At 38.3% G+C, this 19,288-nt stretch overlaps 2 protein-coding genes across 5 annotated transcripts in view; one reads left to right on the plus strand and one right to left on the minus strand.

The window, feature by feature from the left end:
• Window positions 1-1,584, plus strand: part of LOC109300484 (growth hormone secretagogue receptor type 1-like) — a 3,565-nt gene extending 1,981 nt beyond the window's left edge. The window contains exon 2 of the mRNA XM_019521131.1: window positions 728-1,584. Coding sequence (XP_019376676.1) covers window positions 728-1,020 — 293 coding nt within the window. The 3' untranslated portion in view covers window positions 1,021-1,584. The remainder of the gene's footprint in view (window positions 1-727) is intronic.
• Window positions 1,585-2,723: 1,139 nt separating this feature from the next.
• The window catches only part of LOC109300486 (fibronectin type-III domain-containing protein 3a-like), an 83,718-nt gene continuing 67,153 nt past the window's right edge, over window positions 2,724-19,288 (minus strand). For all 4 annotated transcript variants that reach the window (XM_019521134.1, XM_019521135.1, XM_019521133.1 and 1 more), the window contains 13 exons: window positions 18,132-18,218; window positions 17,686-17,824; window positions 16,072-16,140; window positions 15,716-15,834; window positions 15,462-15,567; window positions 14,585-14,760; window positions 13,576-13,689; window positions 12,755-12,904; window positions 11,868-12,145; window positions 9,919-10,131; window positions 8,857-9,023; window positions 7,256-7,377; window positions 2,724-5,408 (listed from right to left, as the gene is read on the minus strand). In XM_019521134.1, coding sequence (XP_019376679.1) covers window positions 5,091-5,408; window positions 7,256-7,377; window positions 8,857-9,023; window positions 9,919-10,131; window positions 11,868-12,145; window positions 12,755-12,904; window positions 13,576-13,689; window positions 14,585-14,760; window positions 15,462-15,567; window positions 15,716-15,834; window positions 16,072-16,140; window positions 17,686-17,824; window positions 18,132-18,218 — 2,058 coding nt within the window. In that variant the 3' untranslated portion in view covers window positions 2,724-5,090. The remainder of the gene's footprint in view (window positions 5,409-7,255; window positions 7,378-8,856; window positions 9,024-9,918; window positions 10,132-11,867; window positions 12,146-12,754; window positions 12,905-13,575; window positions 13,690-14,584; window positions 14,761-15,461; window positions 15,568-15,715; window positions 15,835-16,071; window positions 16,141-17,685; window positions 17,825-18,131; window positions 18,219-19,288) is intronic.

The following is a 19,288-nucleotide window of genomic DNA, read 5'->3' on the forward strand; positions in this document are numbered from 1 at the left end:
ACTGGGGGGGGGCGTCCTTTTTTTTTTTTTTTTTTTTTTAAAGGGACATGTGGGAATATGGATATGCAAAGTAAAATAGACTAATTTTAGAGCCATGCATTCTCTCTCCATTGCGCTTTTCTTCAAGCCAGTTTGCTAACTGTTGTGCCTTCCAAACCTTTCTATTTGTCTGCTGAGGCATCTTGCGCCTTCCTTCAGATTTCTGCCTTCCACAGCTTCTCCTATCTCTGCCCCATTTGTTCCACTCCCTTCCCAAATATCTTTAAACTATTCCATCTTTCCCATCCTGTATTTGTGCCTGGCCCTCTCTTTTATCTGTCTCTCCCCAGTCTCTGGCTCTGACTTCTGCTCACATGCAGTATTTCACTGATGAGCAAAGCAGGTTGTCAGATGGGAGCAAAAAAAAATATCTTCTAAAGGTAAGCACAATACCTTCTGCTGCTCCTGTAACCTTGCCGGCTTATATTCTTTTTGTGCCTTTGTGCTACACACCGGTATATTCAGTTTTCTGCTTTAATTCTGGACAGAATAATGAAGTGGGCAACCTTAAGCCTCCGCTGCTTGTTTGTGTACCAGTAAATGAAACAAAAATGTCCACACAAGTCAAAGTGATCAACTGCCTTTTGTACACATCCTGTTAAATGTAGTGATTACAAATCTGTTATAAGATATTCTTCACCTTTAAGTTATGTCACTATACTAAAATATATTCCTTACCTTTTTTTAGCAGTAGTAGTTCTGGCCTTTGTGTTGTGTTGGCTGCCATTTCATGTTGGTCGAGTCCTCTTCGCCCAGACTGAAATCATCCTGTACGATGTCACTCAGTATTTCAACCTCATCTCCATGATTCTCTTTTACCTTGGAGCATCTATAAACCCAATACTTTACAACGTCATGTCACAAAAATACAGACAAGCAGTGAGCAAAATCCTGAATTATGGCCAGGTCTGGCATTCCAGAAGCTTGACAAGGAGTGAAAAGACTTCTCTTGAAGGTACGGAGGTCAGTTCTTTTATGTAAACAGTTCACACATCTACTTCAGCATCCTACACACCTAGGTTTTTGGTTGTCTAATGTACGGCTGAATCACAGGTCAACATGAATCCCAGGTACTAGTGCATGTTGTAGCTGGAGGTTGTGGGGGTGTTGTGGAGAGAAAAAAAGTTCACTGCTCATGTCTTTATACAAAACTTGCTTTATTGACATTGCCATTGCTTATGCTTCAGGGCGAGGCAAGTAGCATTGCTTGCAATATATAAAGTAAAAAGTGAAACTATTCCCATAACCACTTGCAGAAGCCTGTTCTCTCCGAAGTTCCAGGCTTCAAGCAAATGCCTCTACACATTGTTCCAACTATCCATAAAACTCATTAGTGGATTTGTTTCAAGAACCTCCAAGATCACAGATTTTGCTAGTTTGATACAAAATCTATGCAGCAGCATAATTCAATTTGTTAGTTTCTCTTTGATGAAAGCTAATCAAGATGCAATAGAACTGAATCCAACTTGTTTCTTTTATTAATTGGAAGAAAACAACCTGGGCTGCACCTCAAAAGGAAACGGATAAGAAAGTATTCAACTCGTCTGGACTGAGAAAGCTCCATCTGCCTCTGAAAGGCAAATTTATTATTTAGCCTGTTCTTCTAAGATCTGAAGCAGGGGGATGTAACTGAAATGTTTTAGCATTGCCCCAAACAAGGCCAGGCTGCACTACACTGAAGCCCTCTATAACACCTGAAGAATTTATCTAAAATAGTGAGTCTCAACTTTTTCAGATTCACAGAAGCCCTTGTTAGACTCAAGCACCCTTTAGAAATGTCACACTTTGCTTTCACTTGGTTTTTTGATTATGAAAAAATAATAGAGCAATTTTTCTGCTGCAAAGAACTCAGAAAGACCACAACAGCTCAGAATGGTTTTGACGCTATGGATTCGTTTGAAATTTCTGAGTTTATTTATGAATCGCATGTCGGTGTTTGCACACCTAACAGTACTAATATCACACAGCACCCCACAGCACTCTGGTTGAGAATCTGACCTAAACAGGGACAAGGGACAGTGAAAAAGCCAGTTACAAATGTAGGGAAAAAGTTGTGGAGTGTGTTATTTGCCCAATTCCACACACACACAGTTTGAAATTGGGTGAATAACTCAAACTCAGATCTTCAGAATTGAGTCCATTGTTTTAACCCCAAGACCATCTTTCACTCAAGGGGTTTAATAGAGCTACAATTTTTGGATAGCCCAGGTTACTGTATTTCCATTACAGGTGATCAAGTCTGCTGGAGACTCTTCATTCCCCCTAGTTTATGTTAAAGAAAACTGGCTCAGCTGCTTTGGTACCATTTTACACAGAGGTCATGCTATTTACAATAAAATACAGCATAATTTATCTGGGAAAGATGGGACAGTTGTCATTCCACATATCAAAATGTTGTTCCTGACCAAGGTGGGAAGGGCCAACAGCATCCTCCAGTTGGATGACTCACAAGTTCTGCATGGAACTGGAAAACTGCTGTTTGAGAACTCTCTTCCATAAATCCATAGCTCTCCCATATAAATCTAGGGAACGCCACAAGCTCCAACTTGAATGGATTTTTTTCTGTGTTGCCGTATTGTTCATCATAACCACACACACAATTAACAGCACTATTTTTAAACAAAAGTTATACTCTTGATTCTGAATTTAAAACTCCCCACGAAAATACAGAGACCCTACAGTAGAATCGGAATAAGTTTGTATTTTTTTTTTTATTGGCTGTATTAAATATATTATCTATTTGATAGTTACAATTTAGTAATACAATGCATGGCAGCTTTAACATAAGTTTCAGATACCTCAAAATTACATTACAAGAAAAAGGAAAAGATGCCTAATACATTAATGCCTCTAGGGTACATCAATCTGGAATGTATAATAGGAAATATAAAATCTACATTACACTATGCTTTCCAGTATATTTCCTGGAAATGTGAATGTTTTGTGGCAAAATACAGAAGCATTTTATTTCAAATTTGAGGAAGTTATGATTCTAGTTAGTATTTATTCTGAAAGTCTAATGTATCATTTTTAAACAATACCAGAAATGCTATTGCCAAATTAATCACATAATTTTTTTTTTTTTTTTTTTTTTTTATTTAAAGAGAACAAAGAACCTTTGGCAATAGAGATTTGCTGAAGGCAGTCTATTGTTTTTCTAAAAGTAAAATGTGAAAGAAAATAAAGACAGGTTGTAAACTCTTCTGCAAACTAAAGACACTAGTATCTGTATAAAACTCTTTTCAACACTGAAGAGAGACTTCCATGATATAATAAATGATTAACTTAAAGTTCTCCTACAAGTAGAACAATACATTCAATACATTTTCCAGGACTTTTTAAAATCAAAATAAATAGAGTACAAAATGAAGAGTATATTTTTGAAAGGTTACTTTCCGATTGCACCATGAATCTACTTTTAAGAATATTAAGTGATACATCATAATTTAGGTTTTCCACATTTGAAATGCAACACAATGCCTCCAACCGTAACTTAACATTATTAACCGCCACTGGAGAAAACACCCTTCAAATGTTTTAGTCTTTGAAATAATTAGCCTGTAGCCAATGGTACTATTACACATCTAACATCCTACAGGCAAGTGCAGTGATCTGATGCATTTGAAGTGTAGCTGTAGTCCTTGCGGAGTATGTGACACTGTATATGGCATGTTCTCTCAACTCCGAAGCAATTAGAAAGACCCATACTGAACAAATGTTCTAATTTTGTGGCTTCCAGCTTGCAAAATAGCTGATGAAAGGAAATAGCTCTCTCACTTATTTGTAGATGTCTGCAAAAAAGTTGTGACAAGAAACAGTCACATGTAGTGCATAGCCTCCACAAAATTTTAAAAAGTTCCTCCAAGCATGATGCATCTTGGACAAGTTCATAGCAAACTGAAAATTCTCAAATACAAAAAAATGGAATTGCTTTGTGATAGCAAGTCATTTAAAACACTGTATGAATGTTACTTAAAAAAAGAGTTATGTCCATTTTTGATCCTCCATATTACATTAGAAGGGCATCCAAAAACAGTTTGAACATTTTACTTTTAGGTTAATAATTGTACAAAAATATTTGCTCAGTTTGAGCCAAATAGTGAAACATTTATCATAAATGCACTTTCTCCTTAAAGACAATATCTGTGCTTTTTCTGAAAATGTTGCAAAGATTTCATCAGAAGCACAGGAAATTATTCTTCTCTCAGGCACTGAGAGTGAAATGTGGATTGGGCCAACAGCTGCTTGCCAACAGCAGAAAGCATTTCATTCAAAAACGTACAGTACAAAAATGGGGTCTATCTGCGATGTCACATACAAATGCATCACCACTGTATGTACGTTGCAGCACTAATATTTTTGTCTAGCATTTTAATTAAAATTCTAAAAAATGCTGGTACCCTCTACCTTAACACTTGAAACAATATCAACCATGGGACCCCAAACATTAAAATAACTGCAAAGTAGTAATATCACTAAGTCAAGCCAATATTTTGTTTTCTTTCTACAGTATACTAAATGTGGTATGCTCTAGTAATGTTCTGCAATACAGTACTGTTCTAAGCTCAAGCATTTGTGCTGCTTTATTTCATGTATACCAAACTATAACAATACTTGATTAAGAGTTGCTGACCCACTACCACTTGTCTAGCTGAACTCTGAAAAGGACTTTGTTTTCTATAAAGCCTTCTCTTTAAGTGACTAAATGACATAGGGTTTGAATTGCAACAGGGAGTGTACGCACACAGGTGTGTGTGTGCGTGTGTGTGTGCGTGCACACGTGTATGTGTTAAGGCAGTTTTTAGCTGTTCTATCAACAGCTAACCCTGATTACAGAGGACGAAGGATTACCCCTTTCGGTGACAGATTCGCATTCAGCATTTGGAAAGTTTCTGCCAACCCAGCCTCACTGAGTCAACAGTAAATGATGGAAATGTATGCATCTCTTATACAATCATTTCCAGCTAGGATTCTAATTAGAATTAACCATCCACAAATACCCAGAATAACTTGCATACATAAAGCTGAGTATTGAACAGGTTTTAAACTTCCTACTTGATTACAAAGTACTGAATAACAAGAGCAAAAAAAATAGCAACTGCTGCAAACAGGAAAAGAAAAACAGAAGCCCAGTACTGATCACTTCGTGCTGCCTTCTTAGACTTTGCCAATTCAGCCGTAGAATCAGTACACTGTGTAGCCAAGTCTTGCTTTTGAGATGAGAATACTGTACTGGGACTGTAAGGTCCACACAGTTCTTGTAATCCAGTAGAATCTTGGTACTGGCGTCCAGCGCAGACTCGGAACCGATATTCACAGTTTGTCTGAAGATTTGTGAAACGGAATGAAGTCTCTGGTCCCTTGTATACCTAAGAATAGAGGCAACAAACTAAATAGTCATTTCACCTTCCCAATACTTAGCAGTAGATCCCTGTGCAGTGTTTGATTTTAGGGGTGCAACCAGCACAGGCCGTTGAGAGTTTGTAAAGCAGCTCTAGGGAAAAAAAACAACAGACTCTCAACTTTTACATCTAAAGAGTTCCTAGCTTTGTTCTTTCTGAACTGTCCAATATGTACAAGGTCACTCAAATTCAAAACTTACCACTACGTTTCCAGAAGTCAGTAAGCATGCACTACCAGCAGGCAGAATTAAGACAGCTCAGTAAACTGGAGTGTTAGATATTCTGCCACTAGATGGTGGGAGTGTGTTCTTGTGCAACACTTACTAACATATCAACTTCCATTTCTTGGCATGCTTGGCTACCCAGATGATTTCTTTGTGGGCTGTGCCTCGACCATGGGCTGTAGGTTGCTGACCTCTGCCCCAAGTTGTTCACTGTCCCCCCAGACCTGTCATTTGGGGGTCCAGGATAGAGTAGAGCCTTCAAGTAGGGGGGGGCAGTACCTATCCCACAGTTCCAAATTTAAGGTAAAGCAACATATGAATTGCTGAAACATACAATTAATCCTTTCCCTCAGTTAACAACTAGCCAACAAATCCTCACCCTAGCCTTCATTAAAATCAGTCAATTTTACAGTACAAATAGAACTAGAACTGAAAAAAAGATGTTAATAGTGGCTTCACCTATCAGTTCCCTGTTCCTAGATAAAAAGGTAGGATATAAGAAAGTAGAAAATTCAGAATTGGGCAGGACCAGGCTGGGTCTGATTTGCAAAAGGCATATTAAGATGAGGATTTGTGTCAGGTTACTCCAGCTCAATAACACTTCCCCAGGTCCTCAGACTGACATGCTCATGGCAGAGGGGCCAGCTTTAGAGGTGGGATAGAGCATAAGAAATGTTTCTCTGATGCCAAGGCAAAAATGCTGAGATGAGTTTTGGAACAAAATCTTCAAAGAAATACCAAATAAACAGGACCTCATTCAGACTCGGGTGCTTAGTAAGCAACAACACCTTGGCAAGATGATGCACACCTACAAGATCAGTGGCTTAAGCAGAGTAAAGCTTTTCGAAAAACTTACACTGCCCCAAGTGTTTTTTTCAATGAGGCAAGACTTCTGACTACTGCTATGGGACAACTGGAACAACCACAAAACCCAACACTGGGAAGATGCTTTTGAAACTAAGCCACCTTAGGCTTAAATCAATCTGTCATGCATGCTTATGCCCCAAGTCTGAAGCTGTAACTCTTTGCAGTAAGTTCACTAATCTGAGAAGGCATCCATTCAACACGTGAAAATATGGACAACCACACTTTAAAAAAGGTGAAAAAAACGTTCATCCTGAGGAAGAAGGATTTAGTCAGGGTTCACTACTGGTCAAAGACGTATGCACAGAAAGGGTTTTGAAGGCTTAACTGGAAACCTTCAGTTTATCATCTTAGAAATGGTACCTAAAAAGACTCAGCACTTTCACTGTTTTGTGAATTGACTCTCAAATAATGTTAAATAAGGAAGGAGGAGGAAAGAGCGCACACATCTCTGTCCAACCTGAGATGTTTAAATATACACTACTTTATTTCTCTGCCTCTATGATTTAGTTAATATATATATGAATCACATTATTAGATGCGATTTACTCCTTTGGATGCATTTAATTCAAAGATAGCTGAGCAACAGTAATATAATTTGGAACGTGTCTAAATCTAATAAGATCTAACAAGTTTTAGAGACTTAAGTTCTCTTTTAAACAATCCTTACAACAATTTAAACAAGAACCAAAATTTGAATTTTAAAAACAGTCTGATGGAAGTTACCTGATCAATCTCCCTTCCACTGGTAAGCTGAAGAATGTAAACAATGGAATCGCCTCTCATTGGTTGTAAAGGCTCCCACGTGACTTCACAAATATTCTCTCCCAGTTGATTTACTTTGGGTGCTGGAAACAAGAAAGGAATCCGTAAACATGCTTTCAAATGGAGCCCCCTCACATCCTTGGTTAGCCTGAGGATACAGCCCCTTCCCTTCCTATGCAATTATGAGCCAGCTTTAATAGCCACTCCCCACTAAAGCAGAAGCGATTCAGAATAGGGCAGCTGAGAGCTGGTACCACTTACATTACAGTATAGCACTCTCCTAAAAGTTCCTCAATAAACCTGGCATTAGGAGCTTCCATATTCATTGTGTCAGTAATTTTCCCCATACAATTGTGCACCTTTTGGTATTAAAACGTTTTATCTATTCATTTATTTATTTATTTTAAAGCACTTAGAACTACACACACAGCCTTGCTCAGGTTCTCTCTCTCCTGTATTGCACCAGCGACAGATTCTGTAGCTCAGAACACAAGAAACAAAATTCGACTCAGGCTCAATACTAAGAAATTGCATACACAAAAGCAAAGCTAAAATAACCTTTAACTTAAAACATTAGAATCCAAGTGGCTGGACAACCATCTCACAGCAAACTTTTAAAAGAGACTTTCAGATATCCTTGTAAAATTATTTAAAAAACAAAGCATATTTATTCAAAGCAGCATAAAGGAGTTGGGTGTCATTTTGTACCGTGTTCAGATTTCTTTCCTGAATCAGATGACAGTTTACTTCACAGGGAAAGTACTTATCTCTTATAAAATTCTAGCTACTTTCCTGGGATCTCATTTACACCAAATACTTTTTTTCCCCTCATTCAGACTATAGAGGTCCATAAACATCTGCGAGAAGGATTTTTAGATTCGTTTTTATGCTGAAGACGGCTTCTAAAAATCCATGCCAATCCAGACCATTATTCAGTAAACATTTCTTAATAACTAGGGAGAAACAACATTTCATTCTTTCTATCACTAAGTTTGTAATGAAACACTCTCAAACAGGAAAATTAGCATCCTCGCTTCTTAATGAGCTGCTCCACAGGACCTTGAAAATGTATTTGTTAGATCACAAAAAGAAGTTTGTGCTCTGTTTCCACTTGCCTACTGATTTCTCCAACTTATTATATGAGAAGGAGCATGCTCTAGCTGACAATTCAGGATTGGGAGATGCTACCCCCAACATTAGGGATGGCAAGGTGGTGATAAATAAGGTCTGGCCAGCAAAAAGCTTCCTCCTCATGGGCGTCTTTTAGCTTCTTTTGTTCCTTGGAGTCTCAGAACAGCAGAGACTCCCCATGCCCAAAGAAGAGTGATTGCGCCCAAAAGCTTGCAAAGAACTTTTTTCCAACTATTCAGTTGGTCTAATAAAAGATAATCACATCTACCCAAATAACCTGGACCCCCTCATGGGGAAATTCTTACTACCTCCTACCTACCCTCTGAAAGGCCTGAGTGGAACAGAGAGGCTGTATAAGGGAGGAGGATTTATTTTTTAGTATCTAACATACTGCCAAATTACACTAACTATTAGCGCGCTGGGGATCTCACCTTTAAGAGATGCTGGTGGAGATTTGGTTGTAGTGAAAGCGTAAACTTCAGAAAACTCCCCTTCTCCAGCATCATTGTACGCCTGGATTTTAAAATAGTATGTAGTGGATTCACTGAGTCGCTGCACCTTGTATGTATGACAAGGTCCATGATAAACAGTAATAAACCTGAAAAAAGGTATGTAGCTTAGAACTACAGAATAAATCAGGTTAATCTGTTACACAAATGTTTAACCCATTAAGAAGTGCGTGTATTTGACAACAATATTTTTTATGTCCAAATACATTATATAAATTGCAATTCTTCTTTAAGTTTCCTATATAAGTATGTTAGGTTGAACAATTAGAACTCTGATTTTGCAATAACCAGTTCACTCACTGAATAAGTTAAATCAATGACTCTCCCAACACCAAAAATAGTTTCAGGTCGCAGGCCCTTCTGAATGTGGTTTACAGTATCTTTCATTTAACTCAAATAGACCCTAGGCAGGAATGATATGTAACAGATGTGTAGATTGTTAGTCATGCACTATTTGTTCCCCACCAGATTCCTGATTTAAGTCAAGGAAATTAGGCATGTAAAAAAATTCAGCCAATTTGCCTAAATTTGAGGTTAAAGAGGAACAGCTTCTCTTATTGACCATTACAAACACTAGATTTATTTTTCTTTAAAAAAATCTGTTTTAAACACAAATTGACAATGCATTTACAGGTTAGTGTTACAATATATGAGCAATTCCAAATATTTTTCAATTAAATATACCGAGTGCAGATTTTCTTATGGTATTCAATCAGACAAATAGATAACTATGCACCACCCAATGTAGCTGTCCCACGAGAGTTCTAGAACAACATAAAATGGCAATTTGGACAGTAAGTGGGTTAAAGCACTGGAATTTATGTCAATACTTCAACAGTTTCAAATATTTTTTTCGTATTTAATCATCCAATAAAATGCAGAGAAAATGGTGTGAAGATATACATTTATAACTGAACCCCATTTCACCTCTCTTAATGAACATCAGACTGGTACATGGAACTGTACATATTGCAATCATCTCACCTGCCAAATCTATCCTCCATCTGCAAGTTGAACAGTGTAGGATTGGTAATTAAAGCTCTGCTAGGTCCTTCACCCCATTTCAGCTTAAGGCTCTGGTAGCTGAAGACCCCACATTCAAGATGAGGAGGGTCAGGAGGTAGTGGCTTTGTTTTGGCTTTAATGGTATGACTGAAAGGACCAACTCCCAAGTTGTTTATCGCCTGGATTCTAATTCTAAAAAAGGTGAGGACAAAAAAGTGTACACTTAAAATTTGACACTGGTTAAATAAGAGAACATATTAGGCTAGTCTAATATTTCTGTTACTAACATGTATTGAAATAATCTTATGCAATCCCTTAATAATATATTTTGTAATCAAGTGAAACACCACTTCTCTTCTGCAAAGAACTCAGTTACATATAACCAGTTATAAACACTAGAGTTAGAGACTTCAGAATTTCTTAAAAACAAATCCCCACATTTTATTCAGGATTGAGAGTCATGGCCTCTTCGCCACTGTTATTCAGGGTTGAAAGTATCCATACTGGGCAAACTTAGCAAAATAATTCAACGCAGTCCCACAAACTAACAGATGAGAAGAAATGGGCTGCAATAACCACAAAGGATCCAAGCTACTCATATTAGCTGCCTTTCTTTCATGGGCCAAGTGGTAGATCTTATGGTGGAGGGAAAAACAGAAGACGCCACAGTGGCAATGGGATGGCCTGCCACCATCTGAGGCACTTGAAGATGCTATGGCAAGTGGGCATACAGCCCTTCCTCAGTCACCAACTGACTGGCACAGAAGCAGGCCTCCAGCTTCCTGCCCATACCAGGAATCAGAAGAATTCCCAGCAGCCTTCCCTAACTACAAACCAACTGGGATGCAGCAAAGGGTTTTCAGCTACAGAACACAAGCAATACGGATGACAGACGAGGCGAGAAGAAACAAGGATCAATGCTTCGCTTCATTACTGTTTTTTTCGGTTGGCTTCTATCTGCAGTTACATTATTTGTTCCTTACCCAATTTCCAAAAAAAGTTCCTTCCTTTTTGTAACCAACTGTGTTGTCACAAATTCTGAAGGTGCTAGGAGGCAAGGGGTGAGGGAAGGTGCTGCTGCTGGTGTTTGAAAGGCCCAAAGCAGGGAAGAAAATTAGATACATAATTTCAAGTCAGTGCCTGGGAGTTCAGCAGATCAGTTACACACACAAGGCTCAGCTGGATTGGGGAGGATGCTGTTTTTGGTGCAAAAGGGGAACAGTAAATGATGGAAGTGTATGTATCTCTATACAATCATTTCCAGCTAGGATTCTAATTAGAATTAACCAACCACAAATACCCAGAATAACTTGCATACATAAAGCTGAGTATCAAATAGGTTTTAAACCTCCTACTTGATTACAAAGTACTAAGTAACAAGACCAAAAAAACCAGCAACTGCTGCAAACCGGACAAGGAAAATAGAAGCCCAGTACAGATCATTTTGTGAAGGCTTAGACTTTGCCAGTTCCTTTAACCATGAAGACGACATTAACATTCTGATCTGATGTACCACAACAAGACAAGAGAATCCCTCAGAATATTGCAGCGGGGTGGGGAGGAAGTGGTAGTGGTGGCCAGAGCAGAACTCACGCTGAAGAAACTGACTTACACGAACTCTTATCAGCATCAGACATCAGCCAAACAAACTGCTGATTAGCTACATCTCCTTCTGTTGTGACCATGGCAGAATACAGGGTGATGATGATGAGCTGTATCTTAGGGATTGGGGTCTTGGTGTTTTTATTACCAAATATTCCCCTCGTTAAAAAAAAAAGACTTATGGAACTACATTCTATGGCTTACCATTTATTAAACCCTCTAATTCAATTTAGAAGGAGACTACAAAAACCTGGAACAAAACTGCCCCAGAACACTGCATATTAAAATTAACAGTGTGGTTTCACAATATTATGTTGAATAATCACCTGTACAAAGTGTCAGGCTGTAGATTCTCTAGAATATGGCTTCTTCTTCTATCAACCGTTACAAGCTGCTTTTCCCCATATTCTATATTATATCCAGTGATCTCTGAGCCATGGCAACAGGGTTCCTCCCACTGAATTGCAAGGCACATTGATAAAGGAAGAGGAACTTCTAGCTCATCTTCAACAAAATGTAGAACTGACACTGCTGCAGGTACAGATGCTGGCGTTGTCACAGCAGCCGTATCTCCAAACAAACCAGCTCCTGCTATATTCACAGCCTAAAACAGAGACTATATATTATTTACAGAGTTCACATGATTCTGTCTGATCTCCTGGATTTTATGCTGTACTAAAGAAACTTTAAAGTTAACAGAATGTTCATAAATGCAGTAAAAATGTTCCTGCCGCGAACTGAGGGCAACATCCCACCTTAGTAAGCACAAGGGTAATGTAAGACGACAGCAGCAGTAGCAAAGAAAGTCCTTGAAACATTGTGTTGCCAGACAGCTCAGAGATCATAGCACTCTGCAGCACACTTGATACTGCTGTTTTACAAAACAGTAAATCGTCCTGAGTGCCTTCTAATAAGGGATGCTAGTATACATTAGAAGAGGAACTTGGGTATGTTCCCCAGGTAGTTGACCACAACCTTTTGGGAATGTAAAGTGATGCAGAAGACTGTCAGGGAAAGTGCCTGGTTTGCAAGAGAATATGAAGTCTCCGATTATTCCTAAACAAATGCATGTGGGGGAAGAAAGTTGCCCATTTGTCTTTACTCTGCATACATAGGAGACAGACGTTTTTCCCTTAGTTAGCAGGCTCAATATGTTCACATTACAAGATTATACACACACACGTTATTTTAAAAAGAAACAGGATTTTGATACCTGTACTCTGAAATAATATGTAGTTGCTGGGGTAAGACCTCTCACTTCATAGCTCAGGCAAGAGCCAGTGTAAATGATATGCATCGATCCTTCCACTTGTCCCCAGTCCAGTCTGTACTCACTAATATCAGCACCATTACATGCAGGACTCTGGAGATTCAAATCAGTGAAAGATTAGTATTCAGTCAGTTCATGGTGCATGTATATATACAGCTACGAGGAATGAGTAGAGGAAGGAGCAGACAATGAACCTGCTGGTTTCTACTCACTCCCCTATGATTATTTTTTCTGTTCAGACTAAAGCACTAATGATTCCCTTTGCTATAGAGAATGCAAGTACTGGAACAAGAAGAGAAAAGCCACAGGTCAGAACTGAGGTAATCTAAGAAAGATATGGGGAGAAGAGTTGGCACATAATGCATCTGACTACAGTCATTGCTCACAATTGTTGACATGACCCTCTATCAACATGCTGCATTACCCCTCCTGACCTCACCATTTTTTCAGCAATTAAAAACTAGTGTCTACACTACCTAAGAAAAATGTGCTAACAGCAAACTTTAAAACATATCATGGGAAATATTTAAAATGCCACTCAACTTGCCCATTGTGAAAACAGAAAGAACTCATAATTCAGCATATTACCAAGACAAAAAAATTTTCAAAGCTAACACTCGTCTAAATAAGACCGGGAAAACTTTTGTAATATTCTACCTATATGCTCCAATCCTCCCTTTCTGTATATCCACTTGTGTTGCGTGTCAAGACAACATGTTGAAAAAAACTGGAACATAAGAACAAGACAAATCCCAGGAACCTACCTCCCATGCAACCACTACACAGGTAGCACCCTTACAGGTTACTAGGGGTGTGCAACACTGATCAGGGGGACCTGCAGCTGTAGAAAGCTCTGCTTTTTCAGAATGAGGGCCAAGCTGTAGGAAAAGGCAACATGCATATGTGTGTCAAACAACAGTAAAATAAAGCACATCTGCTTTGTTTCAAGTCAGTGAAAGGAAAAGATTACATCTTAATAGGGAGAGTGTCTGAAAGGAGCTGTGAAATAAGTAATTTTTGTCAAACTGTTTCATAAATGGGATGTACACATGTGTGATCCCTGTATCTTCCCACCAACAACCCTTTCTATGGTTCTATAAGGGGGAATCTTTTTCATAGGTCTGAAAGGATGACTCTCATCTCTCCTCTTCAAATCCTCCTTTCACCTGCAGCCAGATCCTGCTTGCAGAAGCAAATGGGACCAAAGGGACCCAGCCCCTGTTCAAATCTGATATTGCTTGGATGTAGCCCTGATCTACCATTTCATGCTGTACATTTAAAATCATCTGCAGGTCTGGGTTCTGAGAAATCAGGCATAACTCATCACTTGCAAAATAAAAAGAAGTTTGAATCTTCAAAAGAGGCAAAAACAGCATTTACGTGTCCTGAGGTTATGTCTACAGTGAAGTCACAGAAATGACCAGCATAGTACAGAGCTATCCATGTACTTTTAAAGTGGCTGGTTTGGCTATTCAGGAGCACTCTAGCTATGACAGCAAAGCTTAACATGGGCTAATTTACCCTGCTGTGCTGCCTGCAGTAGACATGCTCTCAAATTCAACAAAAGGTAATTGCTAGTTAAAACACAAACTGACAGGGAACTCCCTTAAATTTTATTGCCTTTTTTTTAAGCCACATGGGTTTTTGCACCTTTTTTTTCCTTCAAGAGGAATCCTAGAAAGCCACAGAAAAGCTGCTAACAAAAATCTTAGCAAATAGGACTACTGTCACTGTTACTTGACAAACAAAAATTGGTCATAACAGATTAATTACCCCAGCTTTATTTGCTGCTCTTATCCAGAAGCAGTACACTCTGCCAGGCAGCAAGTTGTTCACTGTGCATTCTAACGCTGGGCCTTGATACACTTGCTTGTGTTCATCTTGTTCTGAGTTTGCCATCTCTACAACATACTCTGTTACTTTTGAGCCTCCATCTGTAGAAGGTGGATCTACGAAATGCAAAGGAACATTTATATAAATATCTCACACACACAAGCAATCACCTTCAGAAGCCAGCTTTTATTTTTGGTTTCCAGTGAGCCTTCATGAAAATAACTGTCAAATGAATTCCAGAAAAGCCTGCAAAAATTTCATTATGAATGGCTTCAACTAATATATACACCTCTAATCCTTGTTTCAGAAAATGTCTGTCAGTTAGCAAAAAATTAACCAGTTAGAAAATTATTTGTATGAGTAGCTTTAGCAAGACTTATCAGACATCTATCAGATAAAATAAAATTGTGAACATTATTTTCTTCTTGCTCTTCCCCTTCACATACAAATAAAAATGCATTCATTTGTGATTTACAAGGTCAGTAACAAATATCAGGTGGGGTGAAAACCAGCTACAATGCACTGTTGCCTAGCTTTTGTACTGGCAAGCACAACACAACATCCTTCCCTTCCTCCAAGAGGTTTAATAATACCCCTTTCAAGTTATCATCAAAGGAATATTTGAAATATTGCTGTTTTATTTATATCTTAATTTCTCTTTTGAGCAAATTTAATTATACAAATCTTCAAGGTTTTAACTGACTCCACAGAATTTTCAGTTTTGTTTTGAGATACACAGCATAACTGTTTGTCAATCTGTTTTTTAAAATTTAAAATCTGGCAAATAAATACCTAGCTCAAAAATGTTGACTCTTACCCCACTGAAGAGCAATTTCTCTGGGCTTAGCTTTGCTAGCCAGGCACGGGGCATGGCAAGGTCCAGGAGGAACAGCTGACGTTTGAACTATGAGAACATCAGAAGCCTAGTAAAAATATATATAATGTTATTTTAAAAGATGCGGTTCTGGAACACTGCATTACAACTTGTTTTACCCAAGTAAAAGAAAAACCAAACAAGTTTATTTGAAGGGTCCTAGTTATTTCCTCTTTTCAAATTACTTTTTGGCTTACCTGGCTTTCGCCTCCTTTACTGATGCAGTAAACTCTCAATTTGTATGAGGTACCAGGCTTGAGATGATCACACACATGTTCTCTCACGGAACCACTATACACGAGTTCCCATTTACTTCCTATAATGAAAGCAAAAGGGGGGGGAGGAGAAAATTTACAGTCCACAAGGAAGCTTTGCAACATCAACACCAAACCTTTTTCCACATACAGAATGAAAAGTGAATCCTGATTGATTCCATTATGAAAGAAGACAAAACACTACAATAGTTAAATTACTACAAACATGTACAACTAAAAATGTAATTCCTACAATGAATAGTGCATCGTTAAATTAGGCCTTTAAAATGATTTCTTACCAACTAATGTTTCTGACATTTCTAAAACATACTTAGAAATGTCTGATCCTCCATTATCTTTTGGTGGATCTGAAAGAAAACCACAATTTAAAATAATTAAAATGAATTTAAAAGGTTTTAGAATTAACTTTGATATTCATGCATTACCTTGCAATCAACTATTTATAAGAATATATTTAATTGAGAAAATTACAATAGTACTACTGTATAAGATCAGATATTAAAGCTTTAAGAGGAAGTAATGACAAGCTATGTATTCAGAATGTATATTTCATCTTGTAGATAGTCATTCTTCTCTTAAATTGTGAGCATGGCATGAAAAAGTCACTACAATATATGACAATTCTACTTGAACTGTCTCCTTTTTATGTAAAATTACACACACATTAAAACACCAGCAAAGTACATAAGGCTCCACAGTTAAGTCGGGCTGAAGTATTAGGACTGCTATTAAAGCTCTGCTAACTTTCTACCACATCAATCATAGGCCTTTAATAGCGCAAGGGCGTGGACACACAACATGGTTACTCAAGAGTAATTTTACTTCTTAGTACACTTACTCTGGAACACTGAGTAGACATATGCAGCTCTCTCACATTGGCTGCCTGAATAGGGAATATTTAGTGGCCAGGCATTATAAGGTAACCTATACATGTGCTGGTTGACATTCTAATTAGAATGCATCAGAACAGACTCGAATAATTGAGACTCCTCCATGTTCCGATTAAAATGCTCCAGCATGGCTTCATTATCATGTGTATAAGCCCCCACAGGTTTAAAAATGACCACTGGAGTGCTTTACCTAAACCTTGTCAAATGAGGTTTAGATAAAGTATCCCATGGTCATTTTTAAACCCGAAGGGGCTTAATACATGCGATGGTGAGGCATTTTAATTAGGACAGCTCCCCATAAACCACTCCAGGTAAAACACCCTCATGGGCATGTGTATAGGCAGCCTAAGTGACAGTGGAGCCAGGTTCCAAGTTAAGAACAGGTGCCCAACTAGGCACGTGTTGGCAGCAGTGGGGGAAGCAATACTTACCGCTACATCTAGACCTAGTCTGTGAAGAGGGGTCAGTCTGACCCCTGCTGTAAAAGAATGGCTACAAAACAGTAAAATTGACAATGATAGTACATACATAATACGTACACCAGTGCAAGTCTCTAAATTTATTTTCAATTTCCTCAGAAGTAGCTTTACGATTCAGAATTTCCTCAGAGTAAATGACATACATTGTGTGTTCATACCCCTCTTTCAGAATAAATTGGAAAAATATTCCAGAGTAAACATGCTGCATGTTAGAATCCTTGGTTACATCTTTCCTGTGATGTCAGGCTCAAAAGTTAAGAGTAGGATAAGAATATTAAGGTGGAAACACATTCTGAATGTGTAGCTAGTCTTCACCATATTTTTTCAGCTTATGTTAATGAGAGATTATGGTTTCAGGAAATAAGCCAAAATTTCTCCAAGAAAAGTCAATAGAGTGTGGAGACCAGCTACTGCCTATTTTTGATCATTCCATTATGGCATTTAAAATTTGTTTTACTGATACTTTACAGGCTAATTTCTCTGTTATGAGATGGGAAGACAATATTGACACAAGTTCACTTACCCCATGTAACTTTCACATTATGTGAATGGATCTTTCCCTTTACACTTGGTTTACTTGGAGGGCCAGGTTTGTCAGGATTTGTGCTGTATTCTACTACCTCACTAGGGCTACTTTTTCCTTCACTGTTGTAGGCAAAGAGCTGTTTTAAGAATGAATGGAATATAATATTCTTGATTGGTTGCCACGGACAATATCAGGCTAATTTGCAAAACTGTTTCATGCATCAAGCGTGCACACAAAAACAATCAAAGAAAAAGGCAATTATTTTAAAAGCAAACATCTCTAGCACTTATAAAAATCTAATCCCACTGAAAAAATTCTGTAGCTAGATTAAAACAACTATAGTATGGGACCGCCTAACTATATAAAAGTGTGCTCTAACTCCAAAAATCTAAACACTGGTCAGAATTAAAATAGAAACCACATATATAAAATTTAGCACGTACCCTAAATTTATAGGAAGTACTCCTCCTAAGATTTTTTAAAGTGCACAAGAGCTCATCTCCATTGTATTGTGGTTGAAAGCCATAGCCCTGTAAGAGCACAAGAAAGGACATACCATCACCAACGTTTTCCCTGGTAAAACAAAGAAAAACTATTTTCTAAAATTTCAAGTATTAAACAATTTAAAATCCTTTATAAGATTCCGAGTCAAATCAATATGGTTCTGTACTCAACCCTAATGAGGCAAACTAGTGACTGACTGGCTAAGAAGCAGCTCTGCAGAAAAGGACCTGGGGGATACAGTGGACAATAAGCTGAATATGACCCAACAGTGTACCCTTGTTGTAAAGAAGGCTAACTGCATACTGGGCTGCATTTGTAGAAGGGTTGCCAGCAGATTAAGAGAAAAGATGTCCCCCCTCCCACTTGGCTCTGGTGAAACCACATCTGGAGTACTGTGTCCAGTTTTGGGACCCCCACTACAAAAAAGATGTGGAAAAAGTGGAGACTCCAGTGGAGAGCAACAAAATGGTTAGAGGATTGGGGCACATGGTTTATGAGGAGAGGCTGAGGGAACCAGGCTTATTTAGTCTGGAGAAGACTGAGGGGAGATTTGATAGCACCCTTCAACTACCTGAAGGGTGGTTCCAAAGAGGATGGAGCTGGACTGTTCTCAGCAGTGGCAGATGACAGAACAAAAAGCAATGGTCTCAAGTTGCAGCAAGGGAAGTTTAAGTTAAGTATTAGGAAAAATTCTCACCAAGAAGGCAGAAAAGCACTGAAACAGGCTACCTAAATAGATTGTGGAATCTCCATCCTTAGAGGTTTAAGACCGAGTAGATTAAGCTTTGGTTGAGATGATCTAGGTGGGGATGGTTCTGCTTTGAGCAGGGGGTTGGACTAGATGACCTCCTGAGGTTCCTCCCAACTCTAATTTTCTATGAAATAATTCCTGAACTAGGCAGTAAGATTTAAAAATTTAAAAAAAAAAAACAAAACTTGAATCGCCTTTACTAGTGAGTGAAAACTTTTCTGCTTTCAGAAACATTGTTGACCAGTTGCAGTGCAGTGTTTACCAGTTGCCTAACTACAGTAAAATGTTCTTGTGACTCAAGATTTACTCCCAGCTGGGACTAAAATTTACATTTAACACTACTGT

Source organism: Gavialis gangeticus, unplaced genomic scaffold (assembly GCF_001723915.1).
Source record: "Gavialis gangeticus isolate Ggan-Ray unplaced genomic scaffold, GavGan_comp1, whole genome shotgun sequence".
In the NCBI taxonomy this organism is placed as follows: Eukaryota; Metazoa; Chordata; order Crocodylia; family Gavialidae; genus Gavialis; species Gavialis gangeticus.